Source organism: Rattus norvegicus, chromosome 9 (assembly GCF_021556685.1).
Source record: "Rattus norvegicus strain SHRSP/BbbUtx chromosome 9, alternate assembly SHRSP_T2T, whole genome shotgun sequence".
NCBI lineage: Eukaryota > Metazoa > Chordata > Mammalia > Rodentia > Muridae > Rattus > Rattus norvegicus.
The window spans coordinates 33,612,299-33,638,347 of NC_141542.1; the positions used below are offsets into that span (position 1 = coordinate 33,612,299).

Here is a 26,049-nt window from a genome sequence, read left to right on the forward strand (position 1 = left end):
TAAGTTTTTGTGATACCCTCAGAGCTAGAAGGATCTAGAATAATCATAAGGATTGATAGAGGAAAGAGAATTGATCCTTGGGGTAGAATGCAGTAAGAAATAGGAGTTATTGAGGTTTGGCTTCACAAGCCCAGACTCTCAGTGACTTCCCCATTGAGCTGGTGTTGCTTGCCCCAGAGCGTCCAATGTTTTGGGGAAACAAACAGTGCCTTACCAAACACTTCACCATCCTCAATCCCAGCAGCCTTTTGTGCTGGTAGTGTGCATTGCCTGTGTGTTAATGACATCTGAATCTTTGAACAGACTGCGCATAGTGTTTGGGCTCTTGGTAACTGGCTCAATGCTTGCCACCTGAAGGATGCTTGGAAGTTAAATGATTAGAATCAAGTGGGTAGCTGTCAGGTTTTGGGAGAGATCAGGAAAAGAGGGGTAGACTCTTAAGTAGAAAATGTAAAATCCTAGAACACTGGTTTATTCATTATCACTATCATTATGATTTATTATTATTACTATTATTATTATTTCTTGCTAAGTATCCAAGCTGTTTCTAATTCACCTCATACCTGTCTTGTGTTAGAAGTACAGGCATGTGTTACCGTGTCCAGCCAGTTCTTATTTTAAATTGCCTTCTTTCTACAGGCAGCTATTTATTTTTGGTTGTGAGCCTAGCCTTTAACGGCTGAGCCATCTCTCCAGCCCTACAGGCAGCCATTTAAATATAGCTTTTTCCATTAAAAAAAATGATGAACTTAGGAAGAGATTAAGAACTGAAATGGTCCATGAACTTGAAAATTCAATTTTCAAGAATCATGATAAAATCCAAAAACAAAACAAAAAAAATTGATTACTTTTGGAGTAAGGCAGCAGGAAGGTAATTTGAAGTAAAACTGTTTGATCACCCCCACGCAATTTTATTAACAGTCAAATATTAGACTTAGTTATAACTCAGTTGGTAACTAAATATTTGATTTCATTTAATTTTTCCTTGCCAAAAAAAACATGCTCTTGCCTTTGATCATCTATAGTGACTTGAACCAGATTCTGAAGAGGAATAGTTCCACTAAGTCAGGGCAAATAGGAAACAAAGACACAGCTGAGGAGCATGACCGAGGAACCATGTAAGCAGGTATTAATAAAAAGGGTCTGTAAGGGCTAGAAGGTGCCAGCATGACGCTAGGTCCTATAAAGGAAAAGGCTAGTGAGGCAGTGTTCATCAGCTTTGGATTTATAATTCATTTTGGTGTAATGGAGCCAGGCCTCATTGTCCAGAGGAGCAAAGTGGCAGTCCTTATTCATTCATCCTTATTTTAGATAGTGTTATTCATTGTGCATATTAACTGGGGCTCAATTTTGCCCCTCTATAGCCCTTCCTTATCCTTTCCCAATGGCTGGTCATCACTGTTTTACATTTGGATTTACTTTGATTTTAACTTTCACACATGAGAGAGTATTTTAACTTATTTAACTCATTGTCATATAGCTAGTTTGTTGCATGTGACAGAATATTAATTTTTCTTTATGACTCAATAATATTTCACAATATGCCCCTTTCAGTTCAGTGTCTTTTTCCATTTACCTGTCTAGCGGTACCTAGGTTGTTTCCATATTAGGCAATTATAAACAGTTTGCATGCTTCTTGTGAAAAGGTAGTGAAAGGCAAGGACTTCAAAAGTCACAGGGAATCCAGTAAGAAAACATGTTCAAAAGCATGGCCTCGGTTGGCCCAAATAGCTGAAAACCTCAAGCTTGTTAGTGTATTCTACTGAGAAAACCCTAGATCGCCACTGTGGCTATTGTGAACTTGAACATTTTGCTTTATAAAGATTGTATAACTTTCAACATGTATATTCACAGGTCATAACAATGGGTGGAATACATTCAGGAAACCATTCAACTGCACAGATTGGAATTAAAACAAGTGCATGTATCTAAATGACCATTCTCAGTTACTTTAAATATCTGTTCCTCATCTCCAATCTCCATTAATTGTGTCCCAAGTGCATTAGGAGATTTGGATCCAGGAATGAATGTTCTATGAACGGAGCACTTTCTTTAGTATGTTTCATTAGGACAAAGGGACAGTACAGCAACAGGTGTCTCAGGAGGACCTTTGTGGGAGGAGATTTTTGTGGAAGGCTGCGGGGAGAGTCTAGTTAGCTCATGGAGGCAGGGAAGGGGAGAGTGAGTTGCATAGGTAAGCATTTCTTCATCCACAGTTGTTAATGGGGATTATCTGCTGCTCTGAGCTCAATGGTTCAGACAGTATTCTTGTCCTTCTTCGCCCAAGCTATAAGCCCCTATGTGTTTTCTACTTTGAAAGTGCCGTTCACTTCTAATGCCCTCCTGACCCACATACACACACTTCCAAATGAACAAAATCTAAGTTGTCTGAGGAAGAGTGAAGTAGGCATTCATTTGGAAAAAAAGATGGACCCAGTTTTCCAGCAGACATGGGGTTTACCCAAATCGCCCAGAATTAGCTCCAGTGCTACCCATTTTGATATTCTGTGCAGGTCGAGGCCTGGTTATCTTTTTAGAGAAAGGAGCCCACTAATCCATTCTGGGAATGTACACTGTAAGTCACCGCTTTAATGGAATTATTCTCTAGCACCAACCCTTTAAGACATTTCGTCAACATGCTCATCGGTATAGTATCTGTCTGATGTCTCATGCTAGGGCACTATAAATTTCTTGAGAAGTTGCTTTGATGCTGTATCTTGGGGATCAGCACTACCTAAATGACTCTGAGGGTTAGGGCTTTTCTTCTTTCCTGTCACAGGCAGGTGATAGGGGAGGGAGAGGAAGGAACAATGGAGTCCACATCCAACAGTTTAGTGCCTTCGTTTCATTCAGCATTGAAGGGATTTCATTTAACACAGCTCTTAGCTAACACTTTATCAATCAATACAAGTAATTTTCGAGCAGTAGAAAAACCATTCTTAGCACCGAGGCTGCTGTCGCTGCTGCTGGTACAGTCTTACAGAGAATTTCAGCCGAACTTCTGTGCAGCAAATTGCTTAACATTGTAAAAGAGAAGCCATGCGTTCCCAGGTCCACCCCACTGCTTTGCCTTCTGATGACAGATATGGATTAGAATTATGGGAACCATTGGGGTAGTGAGCTCCAGGTGACAGCCTATGATATTGACTTCAGTGGGTACACATGGTCACTGTGCAATCTCATTACGGTGGGAACACAATTAAAGGTTGTATAAGAGGCTGAAACTCAGGATGCTCACCAAGTAGAAAATTTCTTCAAGGGAAATAATAACATCTACAAACTCAGAACCTGCTGTGTTTTCATCTGTTGCAGAAGTCTGCAAACCACAGCCCTCAGGCCAAGCCTTACTCACTGCCCATTTTCAGAAAATTCAAAATTGTATTGTCACGCATCCATTCATGTCTATATTGTCCGTTGGTGCTTGTCCTTTTGAATAGTTGAGAGACTCTATGTTGCAAAAAGTTTTTAACTCCCCAACCTTTATCTTAGGTTTTATAAAATACATCCTTCTCTACTTAGTAGAAAATCTTTATCCAAACCATCTTCGTTGTCTTAAAAACCCCAGGGGATGTGCTTTGCTCCTGATCAGAAAGAAAAGACATAGAGGGCTGATGTAGTCTATCCACTGGCGAGCAGGGCTTCCCCTTTTCTCTCAGTCAGCCTGTGGTATCTTTACTCTGCTCCACGATCAACAGAGATTTATTCTGCAGTGAGATTTTCTTCTCTCTCCTTGCTTGCTTTCAAATAGTCATCCATTTCCCTTATGGTACTTTTCTCTCCATGCTTTAGCTCCAAATGCAATGACAAATAAGAGCTGATCCCATTCTCTTTAAAATCCTGGACACCAAGCTCTAACCATATGGGATAAGGGATCCATGGTATGGGGCTGCAGTCACAGATGAGAATGGATTCAGGTAGACAGCATTTATTGAGAAGATTTATTTATTTTGTAGAGGAGGTGGGCATAAAACCAAGTGTATGAAAAGGGGTCATGACGCGGCAGAACAAACATGAGTAAGTTAGATGGCTACATTGCATCATGGGAGATGCTATGGTTGACATCGCCAAGGGGTCTTTAAGAATATAAAGGCATTGGTTGTTCTGAACCACATGGTATGGGGAGGGGATGGGACGCAGGGGTGATCTTAGAAGAGGAAGTTTCAGGTAAGCGTTGTTCAGTAATAGTCTTTGGGAGAGTAGTACAATGTTTGTGAGGATGTGCATACCACTTAGTCTAGAATGGAGTTTTCTGAGGTACTGCTGAGTTGGGTAGGATCAGAAGAAAGGTCTTTGAACAACATGCCACTGAGGTCAAAACCTTCCCTTGTTTCTAGTTCATGTGGGAAAGCATGTGTTTTTAGTGTATGTAAGTTATTTTTATATTTCCATTTTAGATGACAGACACATCAGTCCTTGTTCTGTCCCAAATAAAGCCCGATTTCAGAATTGCCCACAATATGTCTATTAACATGTGATTTGCCTGGCTGGCTTTGTGGACTGGTATCTGTGTGTCTATATTCAAGAGAAAGTCCCAGCTAATTCTCCTACAGACCATGATTTAAAATCATTGTTGTCAGGTAAGGGCTGATGAAGGCCCCATACATTGTGTCTGGCATGTAGAGGTAGAGTCATTGAAAATTAGAACTGCTTTGGAAATAAAAAATGAATAAGTGCTGGTATTTAACTGGGTTGAAGTCTAGGCATCAAATTAAATACCTTTGTTATTTAAAAACTCCAGGCTTCCATTATTGACACAGTAGAATTTCTTCCCTTCTCAATCAGAACCTTGCCTGTTTCAATTCATGGATTTGCCCAAGAGCCTCCCTTCTGTTCACCATGAAATGAAACATGCCAGTCAGTTTGGAAGCAAATGCCCAGTTCATTTCCTCAGGATTCAGAGCTCTGCCCAGAACAGTAGGATGCAATGTGTATTTATTCATACTTGCTGTCAAGAGTCTGATACACAAGATGGTCTGTTCTTGAAACCAATGTAGGCAAATGTGATATGGAATTTGGCACAGGACAAATCAGTTTAATTAAGAAATCTGTTCTTTGGGCAGATTGTTTATTAGAGAGCCACCAGGAAGACTTGTTTAGGAATCACCACTATAAAGATGACTGCTTCCCCAACCCCCACAAAGTGTTATTTGACTTTTTTTCCTTCCAAAATAATCACTTCATATGTTCGATGATCAAGTGAAATTCTTAGACTTCACAGTACCACCTCACTGTTATTAAAAGTGGGATAAGTGGTCCCCCATATGTGCTTACAGGACAAGCACAAGGACACATCTGTCTTTGACTGTTCTTAGCTCACAAGAAAATAACACAGAACTTGTCCTAACTCAAGCGCAGACTTAAGCAACAGGCATATAGGAACGAACATTGCTAAAGTGTTTATCAAAAGTAGGTTCCACCCCTGGTTAGTTTCATCACCTTGGTCCATTAGCAACTGGCTTGTATCATTGAGTAAGAAGATGTGAGTCTAATCCTCAAGGTTCCTATTCTCTAACAAAAAAAGACTGAGTTGGGGAATGGAGAGAATTGGCCTTCAAAGAGGAAGTGTGGTTTCTTCAGAATATAAAAGAATAAATTAAACTTCTACCATAGGCAGAGGGTCAGAAACTTGTCCCAGAGAGGATTGACCAGAAGCTGGAGAACTCATTGTGCTTAATGGATTTATGGGCAGGTAGAACATCAGATGGTTCAGGTGACCACAGAGGAGGTGTAGGATAAATCTGTGATCCACTCTAGAAAGGATGAATTTCACTTCTGTCAAAAGAAAAGGAGCCTGAAGTATAACTGAGGTCATTAGAAGGCCAGAAAGGGGAATAGTCTGCTAGACTAACTAGGCAAAGGAGGAGTTATGAGAGACCCTGTCCTCGAGAAGTGGACCCCCACATGGTCTTTATTATTTTGGCATATATATATGTATACATATACATATGTATTTATACACACACACACACACACATACATATACACATATGGAGCAGTTACAGTTGCATTTAACTTTTGCTTTTTGCTGAAGCCTAATTTTTGCTTCCATGAAATGGGTAATTAACTTTCTCATTGAAAAGGGCACAACTTAAATACTTACACTATGTCTAGTATATGCAGAGAAGGTCGCTTACAAATGTTAATTTTCTTTTTTTATAATTAAATATCATTATATGTGTAATTTATTTTTTTGTTTTTCCATATCAACATATTTATGTATATATTTAAAAAATATTTTAAAAGCATTTATTTTTTCCATCTTTATTAAATTGGGTATTTCTTATTTACATTTCGATTATTATTCCCCTTCCCGATTTCCGGGCCAACATCCCTCTAGCCCCTCCCCCTCCCCTTCTCCATGGGTGTTCCCCTCCCAATCCTCCCCCCATTATGGCCCTCCCTCCAAGAATCCCGTTCACTGGGGGTCCAGTCTTGGCAGGACCAAGGGCTTCCCCTTGCACTGGTGCCCTTACTAGGCTATTCCAAATGTTAATTTTCTGATTTCTAATCTCTATCCTATTTCTTCTGTTAGAAGAAAGAAATCAATGAACAATATAAAACATTGGCATTGCCTATCAGTACCAAAGCCCATTATTTCATTTTTTATATTTTTTAAATTTTTTTCTCTGTTATTTTATTTTAAAGCAGCGACAGTGTTACTGAGTGCTAGACACCCACCCTTCTATGTTCAGCAATGCGCACCCATGCCTAGAGAATAAGGATCCTCGTTTTTGCCAACCTAATCTTTGCTAAAGCTTGGTTGGAAAGCACAACTAAAGGTGTCAGGCTCTGTGTCCGTCCTGGGCAGGTCAGGCCATATCTGGAATACGACTTATTATTTTTTATCATGCAGACATAGGTGTGAATCAGAAAAATATATTTGTGAATGGAAGCATACAGGTAGAAGTGTCAATTCTAGAAATTGAATTACTTCTTTTTAAGACCCCTGAGGATATGTCCTTGGAGAATTTGCAGTCAAAGCAGGTCAACCTGAATCTGAATTCATGTATTGTGTGATTGGAGAGCCATGAGCCCCGCGACTCAATACAACAGGTAGTTTTTATAACTATCGCCTCTAATTTTAGAGGTAACTCTTAGTGAAGAAGAAAGTCATTGTGCCTGGCTGGGGATGAAAGGAAACAGGGACTTTAGAGGGAGGAATCAAAGTCAAGTGCCCTGTAAATTTAGATTGGATTATAAACACACGCTAGATGAATGAGAACAGCCTTTTGAGAGACTGTGAAATTGGCCAGTTGAGAAATCACCGAAGTAGCACAAACCTTGGTGACAGATGGGTCGGCGAATGTAACTGAAGTAAGTTTAAGTCATAAGATACATGGTTCACATATGCAAGTATGTTAATTGCTCACAATTAGAAACAATGTGGTATGATTTGGAACAAAAGGACAGTGAAGGAGAATTTGTCCAAAAGACCCAAAGTGATGTCTGCCTGCTGATTTCACTTACAGGAGCAAAGATAATTCTTATGAAGAACTAGTGCTTTGGCAAGAGAAATGAATTCTGGTCCAGATGAAAGTAACATAAGATTCTCTGGACCTCCCCAAAGACTGCTGCAGTGAGAACGAAGACTGGGCACAGGTCTTCAAATCAAGTTCACTATTGTCCAGGTGCTGATTGTGTTGTCAGCCCTGTCAAACTTAACTTGGCTTTGACTGTAGTATTGCATCTGTCAGGCAGGTAAGACTAAGTGGACGATGCCATTTATGCCATGGGTTAAAAATAAGATATTTTTGCAGTAAAGTTCAGATCATGGCTAGTGATGCTCCTAGACCTCCACATACCCTGTATAGACTCTCCTCAAATGTTATCAGCATGGACGAACTCTTTTGGTTTTAAACTGTGAGAAGAGTTCTTTCCTAAGTTCATTAAAGAAGCAAATCATTTATCTTTGCTTGACTAGACATTCCAGGAATGTAGGAGCAGGAATTCCAGGGCAGTAGCCATTTTCTTAGAGTCATTGTATGTATTAAAAAATAATCGGTGGCCAGTGAGATGGCTCAGAGGACAATGGTGCCTACAACCAAGGCTGCTCAGCTCAGTTGGATTCTCAGGACCCACACTGTGGAAGGAGAGAACTGACTCGGGCAAGTTCTCCTCTGCCCTCTACTTGTATGTCACAGGAGTATGTGCCACACCCCCACTCCATCTCAAACCCACAGACTAAATAAACAAAATGTAATACACTGAAGAAAGTTACAGTCTATCTGTATGTACAGACACATCTTTTTTCCTGGTTTATTTAATGTGTTTTCTAAAACGTCCATGGAATTTTTTGAAACATGCACAAATGGGGATGCACAGTGTAAATAAATAGTGTAATGAGATAATTTGTTTTCATCAGCTTTCGACTGCACATAACCTTCCTTCTTTCATGAGGCTGACTAGAGGGCAAGTAGAAACAAGAATTTCCCAGGAAGGAAACAAATCAAAGTGCCTTGAAAGTCAGCGAGTTAGAAACAAAACTAGATGCACCCAGCCATTTCTTCTCTGTCTCCTCTCTTCGTAATTTAAAAATGTTTCCTAAATAAGTTTCTTTGTGTTTCAAGGTAGGGAGCACATGCTATGGCATGCAAGAGAACTCCCAGGAGTCGGTTCTCCTTCACCTGCCAAGTCCCTTTGTTGATCCTCCTTCTCATATTTTGAGGAGCTTAACATCATAGTGTAATAAGGATCTGATTAGAGAACAATATACCTCAAAGCATGACCCCTTCAAGTCCAGTTCTGCAAAGCTCCTGCAGGAAGAAGGCCTTTTAATCTTCAAACACACCATGCAAAGAATAGATAACATGCCTACAATTTGAAGAGTTGACCTGTGCACTAAGGGATCTGGGCACATTGATGGTCTCCACATAGGACTTTATCAATTTATAAACTTAATTGATTCTGAAAATTCTCGTTGCTTGGAGGTTCTATTCTTGCCAGATAGAAGCCATTGGAAGAGATGATATTTAAAGCACCAAGCAGGTACCCGCTGGGTGCTGGATTTCATCCTCTTCTATGTGACATCCTCTTCTATGGGCTAGTTCCTACATTTAGTCCTTACTTATGATAGTCAAATTCGTTGGCATTTACTCATGAACTTATCACCCCACTTCAGGAGAGGAAAGGGAAACTCAGAAAATACTCCCATAAGCATGTGAACTTGTGCAGGGGTTTCTGAGGACTGTGTGGCGCCTGCTGAACCTGAGTTCTCAACCACCACACTGCATGTGACAGGGAGTTAACAGCAGCTGATGACCCGGAGGGACCTCTAGAGGTCCTGACATGGTTCATATTTCTTGTACTGACAAGGTACAACAAAAATCTTAGGCTAGAGCCACTAGGATTTCATTTAAGAGTAGTGTTTTCCATTTCTTTCATACTGCGTGCTCTTGTTGAACCCCCTTGTTTTAAGTCAACTTTCCAGTGCCTTGTGAAATGGGGAGGAGGGACAGACTTTCCTGATCAACAGCTAAGGCAGAGAGTGTGCATGCCTTACCCAAGGCCACAAGTACAGTGTGGGATTGGAATTAGAACCTGTTATGTCTGGGGAAAGTCTCTTTTGGATGCATAGTGAGTACTCTGTTCATAAGTAGAATGGAATGCCAAACCTGAGAAGTTCTAGCTGAGATGATGGGGAAGGCTGAGGGATAGGGTTATGGAGATGATACTTTATGCGAACCTCTTCAACAGAGGTAAATGCTCTACTGGAAATGCTTTTCTCCGAATCTCGTAGAAGCAGGTACTCATGCTTTCAAAGAAAATCTGCAGATAACCTGTCTATGCAGAAACTATCAGTGACCGATGAGTGGAGTTTTCCATGAAGTAAGTTGGGAAGGGCAGAATAGAATTATGAAAGGGACATGTGTCACTCTTATTATTCCCTCTTCAAGGTCACTAGACAGCCTGAGAGTTATATTATCCAATGAGTACAAACGCATGCAAAAACTTAGATGTATACAATTCTGCTCAGTGCCTCATGGGAAGTAGGACAGTTGTATGCTAGGGACAGAGAACTAGGCAACAACAAAACAGAATGTTTGCAACAGAACAAAAAACAAAACGAAAATTCTCCAAACCCTCTAATACCCTGGGCTTTTATTATGGCTGAACCATACTTGCATGGAGATAGGGAATGTTTAGCAGCAGAATGGCTGCTGAGAATGAACCTTACCAGTTCATTCAAGTAGGTCAAGGTAAGCAAGTGTAATATTTTTCTTCCCACCTGCTGTAATTACCAAAGGTAATTCAGTCAGCTTTAGTCTTGCATTTATCTGGGCCATAAAATTATATAATAAGCAATCATTCATTGCAGGTGATTAAAAGGGAACATCTCTAGGGAGATTAGAAAAGGAAGGGTACAGACTGAAGCATCTTGATGCAATTATATTATAGCTACTCTCATAATTATGAGAGGCATGAACTTATAGCTTGCTTTTTAGAAATGCTGCCAACAAAATATAGCAGATAGCATCGATTCCATTGAAAGTTCTCCAGGGTTGAGGGCTTGCTTCTCCTGCTTGTCCAGTGAATCCTTGCAGGGAATAACTTAGTCTCTTTGAGCCTCAGTGTGATTATCTGAAAATTGAGATATAACCCTTAAATTACTTTTTTGGTGATTAAGTGACATAACACGTGGAGCTGTTAAGTCCTACATGTAATCTACAAATGGGACTGATGAAGCCAGAGCAGAGGAATAGTCACAAATACCTTCTCCTAAGACTTAATGACTAGCACAGCAATGCAGCAGCAGAACTGGAGATGACATCCCAAATCCAGGCTTTCCTGCTTCTAGAACTCTTGGGAATTAAATTGTGTGTCTTATAAACTGTTCAACAAATGTCTATTATTCCATAATAATATTGATGAAAAATGGAATCTATCTATATTCCACAATAATATTGTGGAGATAAAAGGGTGGATGGGGGAACCTCCACACACCATTCTCACAAACACTATGCTAATACACACAGCATCCTCATATTTCTCACCCACAAATACATTTTTTTAAAAAAAGAGGAAGAGGGACTATACCCCCCTTTTCCAAACAAAGGGGGAATGCATGAATGGAAGTCTGGGGATACATGAGGACAGGATATGTAAAGGGTGCAGCTTATAGCTTGTTAAAGAGATGGGCAGGATAAATAAAAGATGACAGGTTGGCACTGTGAGGTGGAGAGGGGCAGGTGGGAGTTTGTCTTTGTTGTGTTAAATGTTTAATCTCAATCTCAACTTTGATCATTCAGTTCCCAGATAAAAGACACATAACCTTTATAGTTATAATAAGGCTTTAGTTCACTAGAGCTGGGCAGATATCTACCCTCTAAGCTATTATGTCTATTTCCCTGCCAATAACCCTGAATTATAACTTGCCATGTTCTATCTGGGCTGCTCTTAACTTTAAGTGGCTAGTCCTCATGGCCATGTTTTCCTAACTCACCTACCCCATGGCATCTTCTCCTCTCTCCTCCTCCTCTCTCCCTTGCAGTCTCCTGCCTCAGACCCAAGCCTGGGAACCAAAACTCTGCTTATCTCTCTTCTATAGCCAACCAGCTGTAGGCATCTTTAGACACCAATCAGGGATAACTTGGGAAGCAAGGTTACATAGCATCACTTGGGCCTATGTAGAATCTCCTTGTTCCCAGGGGCAACCAGGGCCAATATTTTACATTACAATACATAGCAACAAACCAAATATCAACACTTCCAGATCTGAAGCCGAGCTCTGTAGTTCTCTGTCTCATAATTTTCAGGTATTATCATCATACTATTCCGGATAGACTTGTGATTTGAGAATTTCTAAATGTCCAAATGCAGCATTAGTACTCACTTCAGAGTAAGCTTCATAAAGATTCCCAGTGTTTTGAGTGACAAATGGAATTCCTGTTGGAAAACTATTTCTTAATATATTGAAGGTTGATATAATGTCCAAGAAAGAGCAAATACAGATTTGTGTGACTTCACTCCAAAGAGGCTAAGAATACTTCAAAAATATCAAGGAGAATTTTTAAGCATTTTGTTAGTATTATTACTTTACTGGCACAAATGCAACAATACGGTGAATGTAAAAAAAGTGAAAAGAATCTGTCACTCTCCTTCACTATTACCTTGGTATGAGTAGAACTATATTTATCCTTCCTACAATATCTTAACTCACATACAAGAAAAACACTTTAAAGAGGCAAAACATCAGATGACACCAGGGAATCTCCAAAATGTTTCAGAGTTTTCATCATTAGGGACAATCAAAATTGGGTTGAATTGGAATAGAAGAGCCCAGATTGAAGCCTTAGGGGTAGAATCTAGGGGAGGTCACCAGAAGGTATTGAGAAGAATATATTTGCAATCTTATTTGCAGCCTCCTAGATGCTAGATAACCAGATTTCTCTCCTTAACCATCCCCATTTCCCTAATCAAGCTTGACAGAGATGGCATGCCAATTATTGATTATTAGCTCTTATCAGCAGAGGGTATTTAATAGGTACCTTTGTGGGGGAGAGTAAGGAAATCAAGGGAAAGATACATGGTGCTACTGTCAGAACATAGAGAGTCAAGGATGTGGGGTTAAAGAAACAGCGACATAAGGAGCAGAGTGAATTGAGACTACTGTGTGCTTGTTGTGCACGGTCTTCCCTCTATGGAAAGATAAGGGAGGGGCGTCTGGCAAAGCTGGCTCTGAAGAGGTGATCTTGCTTCAGATATGTTTCTGTTTCTGCTTGGCAAGTGGAGCCCAGAGGAGGGCTGGGCTAGAACCTCCAACTTTAAATCCACTGAAGGAAGTTATTTGCTTTCCATCTTTTAAGGAGTGCTGTTTTCTTTAGATGAAGGGCCCTGTCTGAATTGTGAAAGGCTAAGTAAATACTGTCATAGATGCACAGTGTATGCTTCTACTTCATGGGAGAATTGAAAGAAAGATCTATTTCTTTCATCTGTATCCATCCACATTCTTATCATCCACTCATCTATTTAAGTACATGCATATATATATCTTTGCATACATATGTGTACTTAATCCATCTCTCATCTAAAGTAATTTTTAAAGATATATGGTAATTGTACTATATTTGAGGATTTTCTGAATAAGTGGCTGTATTCTTGTGGTCACTGGTTTTATTTCAAAGGCAGCAGAATGTCTTTACTGACTTTCTAGAGAGGCATAGCACCATAGTTCATTCTGATTTTAAGTTCAGCTGAGTTCAGACTCTATTCTTGAAGCTCCTCCTTTCCATTGGGCTTCATCTTTAGCATCTTCCTGGAGTGTCCTAAGGTAAGCATCAAATATTTCTGCTCCAGTGATCATTGTTAAAAGGTGGGCAAATCCATACAGATCCAAGCCTGGCTTCAGAGAGTGCGGGTCAGGGGTTCTAGACTACCGACAGCATTCTGATTCTGTGACTAGTACTGGGATGCTGGTGAAGACGGCCTGACATTAGCAGACATGCACCTCAAAAATGTTGTTGTTCTCTCAAACAGAGCAGTTCCAGATTTACTAGTGCCCATGTTATGGATGGAGAGAGTCACCGTAATGACGGTGACTGTGGCAAGAAATAAGCATCTGTGTTCTGAGGCCGAGAAACCCCGCAGCTGTCCATCAGGGCTTCAGAAATAAGTGGCCAGCTTCAATATACTCTTTGAAATGCTGAAAAAAAAGCTATAGTGTATTCTTTGCATTTGTTTTAAGTTTGAGAAACTATATGGTCAGCGTTGACTGCGGTGACGATATTGAAGTTTAATCATGAGTGCATAGCATGTGAAGTGTCCACTCTTTAGGCTTTATAGATGATGAAAATGGTCTAAGAAGAAAAGCACATCCTAAGCTTGGGAAGTGCATCATTCCTCAAGCTTTCTATTCATTGTGATAGTAATGGAGCTTGCTAATGCATTGATGACTGTGAACATGCCTTTGAAACCGTCAACCTCTTCTTGTCCATGGTTAGAATGTTGAACATTTATCTGGGAAGCTTCTAACAGCATACTCTGTCAAGTCAACCTGTACATAGTATTTGTAAGTACTCTCTATGAGAACATTCAGAAGATGTTTTAGTGTTTGACTCATTTGTTTCGTCCCAGTTGTGTGTCGGACTGAAGAAGTTTGTTGACCGTACCAGGAAAGGATGGATTACTACTTTTCATCTCTGTCCGTCTCTCTTTGCCACACTGAAATAATTTTCTTTTGAAGCCATAGCTGCTGTTCAAGTACTTTTTTTTAAATAAAGAAAATATATTGCACCAACATTTTGAACCATTTTTGTTTTGTTGGTATTGCTTATTCTACATTTAAAGAATCCACAACACTCTACAGCTCTGACAGGACTAAAATAAAGGTATTTACATTAAGGGAAACAGCCAAATTGCAATGGAGATTGGTAATTCTCCATTGTCCATAATGGTGATTTATGTTAAAACCACAGAGCTTAGGAAAAATTGCCCAGTGGTTGGGAATATTTCTTTTTTCTTTTTTAGTTTATTCTTTTTCCCCTTTATTGAAAATAACATTTCTCTCGTATAATATATACTAAGATAAAACAAAACCCAGTACATCAAAATAGGACAAAACAGAAGGAAAAGGGTCCAAGAAAAGGTACAAGAAACAGACAGATGCAGAGACCCATTTGTTTGCACAATTACACCAGAAAACTAAACTGGAAGAGCCTGGAGGGTAAAAGGAGAAAAATATAAACAAACACATAAATAAATAAAAATAAGATAAAATTAAACAAAACAGAAAACCCCCAAAATCAACCAACCAACTGAAGTCCCCAAACCATGACATGACATGATGAGACAAGGAACCTTGGATTGTTTTGTTGAATTAGTTTGTGTTGGCTGCCTAGATGACTCTCAAGGCACAGTGAGGTCCCTTCTTTCTCTGGCTGGGCAACCCTCCTAATAGTTTCTTTGGTCCCTGTATGAGCTATTGATGGAAAAAGCAGCCTGGTGACCCAGTCACCACTCAATAGCACTAGCAGGGGACCAAATTGTTCTCGGAGGAACCTTTGTGAGGGACACAACATATTCAAACCGTAACATAAGGTAACAAAGAGAAGCCCAGAGAGAAGAAAGGTCTTGACTATTTGTATGAAATCTACTACTGCATGAAAGAAAAATCTCAACTCAGAATGGTTTTTTTTTGTCCTCTTAAATTATGCTTATATTTTAGATACTGTCAAACAGTTTAGAAAGTTTGCATTATACAACAAAAGTGAAGTGGGGGTGGGAAGAACAAAAACATGATAATGGAGCAAATACCTTCTTTGGGGCTTATGATTTAACCCCTTATGGTTGCCTTGAAGAATATTAAAGTTGAGCACACTAGCACATTGCGGTTCAATAGGTTTTCTTATATATATATATATATATATATATTTTTTATCATCATTTTTTTTATTAACTTGAGTATTTCTTATTTACATTTCAAATGTTATGTTATTCCCTTTCCCGGTTTCCTGGCTCAGACTGTTTTTAAAACTTAAAAATGTCTTGGCCCTGATAATATAGCTCAGTGACATGATATTTACTGAGCACGTGAGAGGTTCTAAATGCAATCGCCAGCCCTGCAAAATAATAAAATATTAATATTTTTCCTTTTTATTGACAATAAACTATTTTTCACATAATAAATCCTGATTATAGTCTCCCTTCCCTCTAACTACTCTCAAGTCCTCTCCTCCATCCAGATCTGCTCCCTTCCTGTCTCTCTTAAGAAAACAGACAGGTTCCTAAGGGCTAATAATAAAATAAAATAAAAATAAGATAAAACAAAATGAACACTTGGAATTTGAGAAGACAAAGAAACAGAAGGAAAAGAGACCAAGCTAGGGCACAGAATCAGAAAACCACTCACACACACACACACACACACACACACACACACACTTATACACACACACTCATACACACACACACTCATACACACTCATACACACACACACTCATACACACACACACTCATACACACACACACACTCATACACACACACACTCATACACACACACACTCATACACACACACTCACACACTCACACACACACACACACTCATACACACACACACACACACACATATGCATGCACGCGCACAGGAATTCCATAAAAACAGTAAACTGGAAAGCATAATATCTACACAGAAGATCTGTAGGGTAAAAAGAGAGAAGGAAAAATAAATAATAAGTTTATATATAAGCTTATTATTTACAAGTTTAAAAAATGGGAAAAACCACCCATAATGATATTGTGAGACAAGGAGCCTTCAAAAACACCAGTGAGTTTATTTTCTGTGGACCATCTAATGCTGGCATGAAACCTAACCCAAAGAGTAGTTTGTTTCCTAAGTGAGACTCCCTTAGAGAAAACCAAATTTCCATTTGTAAGAGGTTATCAATTGGAGAAAGCTTCTAGGTTAGGGGTGGAGGTATATGCCCAATTTTCCTTTCAGCTCTGGACCCCATCAGGAGCAAACCTGTGAAGGTGCTGCTGCCTGTCTCTGTGGGTCAGTCCTATTGATGCAGAGGGCCTTGTTTTCTCGATGTCTTCCATCCCCTCTGGCTCTCACACTCTGTTTATTTATTATTATTATTAATTAATTAATTTACTTTACACCTTCCCTCCCCAACATCTGTCTTCCCTTCCCTCCCCCCGCCCCCCCAGAAAAGGCTCAGAAAAAAGGAGGCCTCCCATAGGTACCAGCCAACCTTGGCATATCAAGTATCAGTAGGACTGGAAGCATCTTCTATTGCTGCTAGACAAGGCATCCAAAGTGATCCAAAGGCAGGGAACACAGTCCGATGCAGCTCTTGCTGTTAGGTGCCCCACAGGAAGACTGAGCTGCACACCAGTGACATATGTGCTGAGGTCATAGGCATGCTATGTATGTTCTTTGGTGGTTCAGTCTTTGTGGGCTCCTGTGGGCCCAAGTGAGTTGATTTTGTAGGTTTTCTTGTGGTGTCCTTGACCTCTATGGCTCCTTCAATCCTTGGTCCCTCACTTCCACAGGAACCAAGATCTGGCTAGTGTGGGGCTGTGGGTCTCTACAGCTGTTTCCATCAGTTACTGTGTGAAGCCTTTCAGATGTCACTTATGCGAGGCACCTTTCTGGAAGTACAGCAGAACACCATTAATAAAGACCATTAATAAAGGATCTCTCTCATGGCATGGGTCTCAAGCTTGGCCAGTCATTGGTTGGCTATTTCTTCAGTTTTGCTCCATCTTTATCCCTGCACATCTTGTTGGCAAGAGCAATTGTGGGCTTAGGGTTTTGTGGTTGGGGTGAGGTTGAAGTCCCTCCACTAGAAATGTTTTCTGGTTACAGGACATGACCACTTACACTCCACATCTGCCATTGATAATAGTGATATCTAGGGTTACCCTCATAGACTCCTAGGAATTTCCATTGTCCTAGCTTTCCAGGTCATTTCATATAAACCAGACATCCGCAAACCAAATAACCTAATTAATAATGGGTGTCTTAGGGTTTCTATTCCTGCACAAACATCATAACCAAGAAGCAAGTTGGGGAGGAAAGGGTTTATTCAGCTTACTTCCACCTTGTTATTTCATTACTAAAGGAAGTCAGGACTGGAACTCGTGCAGGTCAGGAAGCAGGAGCTGACGCAGAGGCCATGGAGGCACGTTCCTTACTAGCTTGCTTCCCCTGGCTTGCTCAGTTTGCTTTCTTACAGAACCCAAGTCTACCAGCCCAGGGACAGCACCAACCAAAATGGGCTGCGTCCTCCCTCCTTGATCACTAGTTGAGAAAATGCCTGACAGCTGGGTCTAATGAGGCCATTTCCACAACTGAGGCTCCTTTTCTCTGATTATTCTAGCTTGTGTCAAGTTGACACACAAAACTAGACAGTGCAATGGAATACAGATCTAAACAGAATTCTCAACCGAGGACTCTCTAATAGCCAAGAAGCACTTAAAGAAATGTTTAACATCCTTATTCACTAGGGAAATGCAAGTCAAATAGACTGTGATATTCTATCTTACACCTGTCAGAATGGACAAGATAAAAAACTCAAGTGTAGCTCATGCTGGAAAGGATGTGGAGCAAGGGGAACACTCCTTCATTGCTTGTGGGAGCCCAAACTTGTACAATCACTTAGTAAATCAATTTGGTGGTTTCTCAGAAAATTGGGAATAGTTCTACCTCAAAACCCACTCATGGACAAAACACCAATGGCTTATGCTCTAAGATCAAGAATCGACAAATGGGATCTCATAAAACTGCAAAGCTTCTGTAAGGCAAAGGACACTGTGGTTAGGACAAAACGACAACCAACAGATTGGGAAAAGATCTTTACCAATCCTACAACAGATAGAGGCCTTATATCCAAAATATACAAAGAACTCAAGAAGTTAGACCACAGGGAGACAAATATCCCTATTAAAAATGGGGTTCAGAGCTAAACAAAGAATTCACAGCTGAGGAATGCCGAATGGCTGAGAAACACCTAAAGAAATGTTCAACATCTTTAGTCATAGGGAAATGCAAATCAAAACAACCCTGAGATTTCACCTCACACCAGTGAGAATGGCCAAGATCAAAAACTCAGGTGACAACAAATGCTGGTGAGGATATGGAGAAAGAGGAATACTCCTCCATTTTTGGTGGGATTGCAGACTGGTAAAACCATTCTGGAAATCAGTCTGGAGGTTCCTCAGAAAATTGGACATTGAACTACCTGAGGATCCAGCTATACCTCTCTTGGGCATATACCCAAAAGATGCCCCAACATGTAACAAAGACACATGCTCCACTATGTTCATAGCAGCCTTATTTATAATAGCCAGAAGCTGGAAAGAACCCAGATGCCCTTCAACAAAGGAATGGATACAGAAAATGTGGTACATCTACACAATGGAATATTACTCAGCTATCAAAAACAATGACTTTATGAAATTCGTAGGCAAATGGTTGGAACTGGAAAATATCATCCTGAGTGAGGTAACCCAATCACAGAAAAACACACATGGCATGCACTCATTGATAAGTGGCTATTAGCCCAAATGTTCAAATTACCCTAGATGCACAGAACACATGAAACTCAAGAAGGATGACCAAAATGCGAATGCTTCACTCCTTCTTTAAAAGGGGAGCAAGAACACCCTCGGCAGGGAATATGGAGTCAAAGTGTAGAACAGAGGCAGAAGGAAGACCCATTCAGAGCCTGCCCCACATGTTACCCATACATATACAGCCACCAAACTAGGTAAGATGGATGAAGCAAAGAAGTACAGGCTGACAGAAACTGGATGTAGATCTCTCCTGAGAGACACACCCAGAATATAGCAAATACATAGGTGAATGCCATCATTAAACCACTGAACTGAAAACAGGACCCCCGTTGAAGGAATCTTAGAAAGGACTGAAAGAGCTTGAAGGGACTTGAGACCCCATATGAACAACAATGCCAAGCAACCAGAGCTTCCAGGGACTAAGTCACTACCCAAAGACTATACATGGATTGACCCTGGACTCTGACCTCATAGGTAGCAATGAATATCCTAGTAAGAGCACCAGTGGAAGGGGAAGACCTGGGTCCTGCCAAGTCTGGACCCCGAGTAAATTGATTGTTGGGGGGAGGGTGGTAATGGGGGGAGGATGGGGAGGGGAACACCCATATAGAAGGGAAGGGGGAGGGGTTAGGGAGATGTTGGCCCGGAGACCGGGAAGGGGAATAACAATCGAAATGTAAATAAGAAATACTCAAGTTAATAAAGATGAAAAAAGCCCACTCTTGGGCGTATACCTAAAAGATGCGCCACCATACCACAAGGACACTTGCTCAACTATGTTCATGGCAGGAACTGAAAACAACCCAGATTTCCTTCAACTGAGGAATGGATAAAGAAAATGTGGTACATTTTCACAATGGACTATTACTCTGCTATTAAAAACAATGACATTATGACATTTGCCAACAAATGGATGGAACTAGAAAAGATCATCCTGAGTGAGGTAAACCAGATCCAGAAAGACAAACATGGTATGCACTCACTTATAAGTTGATAGTAGTCATAAAATACAGGATAACCATCCTACAGCTCACTGACCCAAAGAAGCTAAGTATCAAGGAGGGCCCAAGCTGGGGTCGCACTTGAATCTTACTAGAAGGGGAAATAGAGTACACATCAGAGGTGGATAGAGGGAGGGATTGGGGAGAAAGAGGAGCTGGGGAGGGAGCAGAAGGAATCAAGTGTGTGTGTGTGTGTGTGTGTGTGTGTGTGTGTGTGTGTGTGTGTGTGTGTGTGCTGAAGGAAAGAGTATGGGGAGAGAGAACTGGAAGTCATAGGTCTTAACATCTTTCTACTTCCTCAGCCAGTATCACAGTCGCTTTCTCCTTCATCAGATGGGAACACATAGAGAGACCCACAGACAGACATTATGTAGAGAGTGAGAGACCTTGGAATGCTCAGTACTAAACAGGATTTATCCATCAAATTTCTTCCCTCAGGGCTCAGGGAACCCTGGGAAGAGGAGGCAGAAAGAGTTTAAGAGCCATAGTGAATGGAGAATACTAAAGATCAAGGCTCTCTAAATCAACATGATCCACATATGAATAAAGTCACAGACTCTGGGACGATATACATAGGACCTACATGGGTCTGTACCCGATCCTTTGTGTATGCGTTCTAGCTTCCATTTTGCTGTTTTTATGGGATTCCTGTGTGTGTGAATGAATGGGTTTCTGATTTTTTTTTTTGCTGTCTCATTGGCTTTCTTTCTGTTTGTCTTGTCCAATTCTGATGTTAGTTTTTGTTTTATCTCATATATTCTTTTGTTATATCTTATTACTATCCCTTTAAAACCCGTTCTAATGAGAGACAGAAAGGGAGTGGATTCAGATAGGAGGTGAGGTAGGGAGGAAATTGGAGGAGTAGAGGGAGAGGAGACCATAATCAGGATATGTCAGGTGAGAAAAGAATATATTTTAAATAAAAGAGAAAAATTTAAGGCAATTTTGAGATTGAAAAGAAAAAGCAGCTATGAAGAGGGTATGAGTGCTTATACTTGGAGTGGGGGGATAGCCAGAAGAGAAGCAGAAAGCGGAAATGAGAATAAAGACATAGAAGGAGAGCTTGAGCTATGAAACAACAGCTATATTGTGAAACTTTTTAAGATTTTACTATTGAGAATCACACTCTTAAAGGCTGTGCTGTTCTGTAGTAACATTAAACAAACAAAACTTTCCCCTCACCTTCCAACCTCTGCTATTTTATGCTATAGAATTTTATTTCTTGGTTGTATCATGGCCCATGAGTCCCCCAGAAGGACTGTGCCACATGCAATTACTCAGGGTAAGACCTTTCCCATTGGGATACATCTGTCTCCAGTATAGCATCTCTATTGTAAAGGATGCAATGAGTACAGAACCTCAAAGGGTGTGATTTTATGCCATTCCATGCGTGATATTGCAACCCTACCACAGTCCCTTGGCCAGCACAGAGTTCTATGACCCAAGCTAACTGAGGCAAGATGCAGAAAAGTGAGTCTTCCTGAAAAGCCAAGAAGAAAATGCAAGAGGAAAAAAAAATACCACAGGATATTGTGGTTTTCTGACTCATTGATAACAATGAGGATGTCAACTCCAATGATTAGTTTTAGATTTCTAATTAAAATGTAAAAGGGAATGAATTACTGTTCTTTCTTTGGTTTAAAAACTATTCTTTCCTTTAATTTGGAGACTATACCATTTCCCCTTTCTAAATTCTCCCATATATCCTTCCTTCCTCCTTTTCAAATTCCTGACCTCTTGTCTTCATTAATTGCTTTTTAAAAGATGTGTTTATCTTTATTGTTTAAATTATATGTATGCATTTGGATCTGTGCATGAGAGCATGAACCCAAGGATATCGAAGAGGACATCGGATCTGGAGCTGGAGACAGCTATCTGTGGACCTCCCAGTTTGGGTGCTGGATGCTCAACTCTGGTCCTGAACAAGAGCAATCCAGTTCTTAACTGCTGAGCCAGCTCTAAGTATCCATAGTAGTTCTTCTTTCTCTTATTTCCTCCTCCTTCTTCAAAGATGTATTTCTTTCCTTTTTTATGCATGTGTGTTTGCTGGAGTATAGAAGTCCTCATAAAATAGAGGGTGTTGGATCACATAGAACTGGAAGTCTAGGGAGTTGCGAGCTGACATTTGAGTTCTGACAACCAAATCCATGTCCCTTGTGAGAACAGAGAGCCATCTTTCCAGGCCCCATTAAGTTATGTTTCTTGAGTATGAAGTACAAAAGTATGAAGTATGGCAGTCAAGGGATAATTCTCAGGGTTGGCTTTCCTCTGCCTCCTTGTAGGTTTCTGTGACCCAACTGAGGTTGTGAACCCATGCAAACTGTCTCTACCTGCTGAGCCATCAGCCTTTCATTAAGTTCTTTATACACTACAGAATCCATAATGCTTATCCAATCCTTTCTGTAATGGCCTTATGGCATGAGATAAATTTGTTTACTCTTCCTCTGTCACAGAAGATCAGGGATTCAATCAAGAAGTTATTGGTGTCAGTCACCTGTGACTAGAGCTTGAACTCTTAGCACACCATATTGCTCCCCACACAATGTCTTTCTTTTATGCGTCTGCTTGAGGTGACTCTTGGTCTTGACTCAGAGCAAGTGCTCTGCCCATCTGTGCATGATCTCATGATGAACAGGGAGTGAGAAAATACCTACCTCCTAAGCTCTTGGCATTTCAAACCAAATGCGGTGGTAACAGTTCTGTTAAATCCAGTACAATATTTTTGTCAATGAAGCATGATATTTTTTTCCCAGAGCAGGGGGATAGGTAGGTATTATATTAATATAATTTAGCTTTTAATTTTTTTTTTCGGAGCTGGGGACCGAACCCAGGGCCTTGCGCTTCCTAGGCAAGATAATTTAGCTTTTAAAAGAGGACAGAATCCAGAATGGAAAACCCACCAACCATTTATATCCTTTTCCACAGATTTTGTGACAAGGAAACAATCATTTTCTTGTTATTTCTTATACACAAGGCCCACAGTTCTCCAGAAGCTTGATAGTATCTTAAAGTTAATATTTAAATGAATACCTTAGCTATTGACTTTTGTTGGCAGTTGTAAATTGAGTGTTATGGTAAGAAGGAGATGGATAGTGTCGACTTGGCCGTGTCAGAATGAAGTTGCTACTAAAAAGCTGAAAATGTGGTCATTGACACAAAATTCAAGAGTTATTACTTCAGGCCTGCTTTGATATGGATACTGAGTCTGCCATCACTCCTCCTAGAGATTTTTTAGATCACAGCTCCAAATAATAACTAATATTACTATTCACTACAACACCATTAGAAGGAGTTAAAAATGCACATAAACTTTATGAAGCTACTTTAGATGATATTTTAAATGTATAATAATTCTGCAGCTAATGCTCTGATTTTTAATTTCGAGTTATAAGCCAACACCCCAAGCTTAAGGATATAATTGTCAAATATTTTTTACAGTGTTCATGCCATGACATGTAAACCAGAGAACAAATATAATAGTTCAAAATAAGTCAGGAGCTAGTCTTTTTTTCCTACATGATTTAATGCTGTCTGGATAATATATTCTCTCTCAGCAGACACCCTGGATTCGTTCACCTGTGATGCAGTCATTTCTAATGGTTAAAATAAAAACATTTTCAATGTTCAGAATGGCTTGACTAGTAACTCAGGTCACTTTCAAAGTTCTGTCACATTCCCAGATGCTGGAGGGTTGAAAGGATAAGACATCAAGTACATTCTTCTTAAGGACACACCTTGAACGTCTCACATAGCATCCACTTACAATTTATTTGCCAGAGTTTAGTCACGTAATGGCATCTAATTACATTGGTGACTAAGAAAAGCGTTTTCTCTATTTTGAGGATATGAGTCTTTTTTATAGTTAATATACAGAGTTAAATCAGCAAGAGGAGAGAATGGGGGACAAATAGTAGTTGTTATCACATCTGTCTGACAACTCATCTTATGCTTTCATGGTTTTCCTACACAGACACACTATCACCTACCTACCCATCCACTTCCACAAGGGAAGGTTAGCTTAAAGTCTCAATTGGTTAATACATCAGGAAAGCTTAGAATATTAGAAGATGCAAGGAACATAACTACTTTTGTTTGGGAAAGACATCCCATGCCTAGTACCACTATTCGTTTTACACTAGAGACAGTGTTAGGGTTATGAAGCAGCTATCTGTGATCCACAGCCTCATTCCCAAACAAGATGGAAATACCATACCAAGGAGCCATAGTGCTGATCAACTTGGAAGATGTTTTGAACTGGTAGAGTTGGTCATTTCATTGGTGAGTTCCTTCTGATAGTTCTGGGCTTCTGATGGAAAGAGTCTTTATCATTTGGCTTTCATGGCCTCTGGCTTTGGCCTTTGGGAGTTCTCTTTGGCACTGTCCTATCCTGCCCACACTTGTACATGAACGTGTAGGAAATAGGAAACTACTGTATACAGGGAGGTCAGAATTTCTTCTTAGAAATGCCATCAAATGGAGCAACATCAGGAGAAAGGTGATGTTATGAATGGTGAAGAAAGGGCAGACGTGCCCTAAGGTTTAAATAGGTTCTTTCTAAGAGTCAGTTGGTGTTGAAGTTTGGCCAGTGTGATGGACTTAACTGGTGGGAACTTCAAAAGATGATGAGGCCATTGTAGCTCCTCCCATGAAAGGGTTTTTGCCATTTGTCTTCTTCCAGAATCCGGGCAAGCATTGATTTCTGTTTCTGCCAGTTGTCCTATGAGGGCATAGTCCACTTCTGGAGAGCATAGCCTGAAGGTACCACCTTTTGAGTAGAGAGCAGTTCTTAGCAGAAAGCCGAATCTGCTTGGTTCTCACCTTCAGATCTATGACAAAGTAGGTTCCTGTTCTTCACTTATTAAGCAGTCATGGCTGAGAATATAGCTCAGTTGGTAGAGTTCTTCTTTAGGACTCATGAAGTCTAGGCTTGATTCCAGCACCATGGAAATGAGGCATGAGGGTTCATGCTTGTATTCTAGCACATGTGAGATGGAGGGAAGAGGATTAGAGGTCCAGTGTAATTTTTGGTTACATAGTGAGTTTAAGGTCAGTCTGGGATACATGAGAACCTGTTTCAAGATAAGACAAGCAAACAAGTAAACAAACAAACCAATCTGTATTATTCTGTTATAGTGGAGGAAAGGGAGTAAGACAATGTGAGACACATTTAAAATAGTGTGAGCAGACCAGAGGTCCGAGCACTAGATGCTACTGATAATGGAGAGTAGAGTGCAGGGTGCTGACACATAGCTCTTGGCGTAAAGCAAGGAGGCATGATTCTGAGAGTGCCTGACAAATGGAAAATGGAGACGATCTCGAAAGATGACCAGAGGCATTCAACGTTCCAGAGATGTTTTTGATGGCCTTTGAAGCATCCTAAATGAAAATATTTATTAAACAAAAAACATTAAAATTACTTACAGCAAGTAAAATTGCTGCTCTTTTGTATTTGTGAAATGGAAGCAAAATTAGATTTTATGTAATTTGAAGATCAAGCCAAAGGGGAAATACGATCCCATGGTTTCCTTTAAAAGTGATACAAGCATTTTCTCACTTTTCTCCCAGGTAAGATGGAAAGATTCAGTAACAGGGAAATTACTTCATCTCACCAGACAAAGCGACAGGGCTGCCTCATAAAAGTCTATTCACAGTAGTGTGTTTCCATCACCATAATGCTGAAACACACCTCCGCTGAGATTTTGCACATTAGCAATTCATCATGTCATGAGTTCCTGTTGGTGTAAAATTCCTGATTAAGATGAGCTGACAGCAGCGAGACTATGAAGTAATTCCCTCCTTCTCCCCTCTAAACAAGTCACATTTAGTATTTCTTCAAGGTCAAGTTCAATTGAAAATAGGACAGGGCTGTAGCTCCTTAGATTTGTACTAATAATGGCTGGGTGTTCTCAGCAGAGGGTTTCTGGCAGAACGGTAACACTAACTTATCAAAATGCTTAAGAAAGCAAAATTGCCTTCCAGACAGGAGATCCAGAAGATTTATGGCCTATCATAACTGGATTTTTCTTTTAGA

General features: G+C 40.2%; 1 protein-coding gene across 2 annotated transcripts in view; it reads left to right on the forward strand.

Moving 5' to 3' along the window:
* The window catches only part of Opn5 (opsin 5), a 48,795-nt gene extending 34,564 nt beyond the window's left edge, over nt 1-14,231 (forward strand). Inside the window, exons 7-9 of one of the 2 annotated variants that reach the window (XM_087565907.1) lie at nt 1,026-1,118; nt 2,780-2,969; nt 13,400-13,609. In XM_087565907.1, the coding sequence (XP_087422033.1) occupies nt 1,026-1,118; nt 2,780-2,969; nt 13,400-13,609 (493 nt within the window). 2 annotated transcript variants of the gene reach the window in all.
* Nucleotides 14,232-26,049: the final 11,818 nt, after the last annotated feature.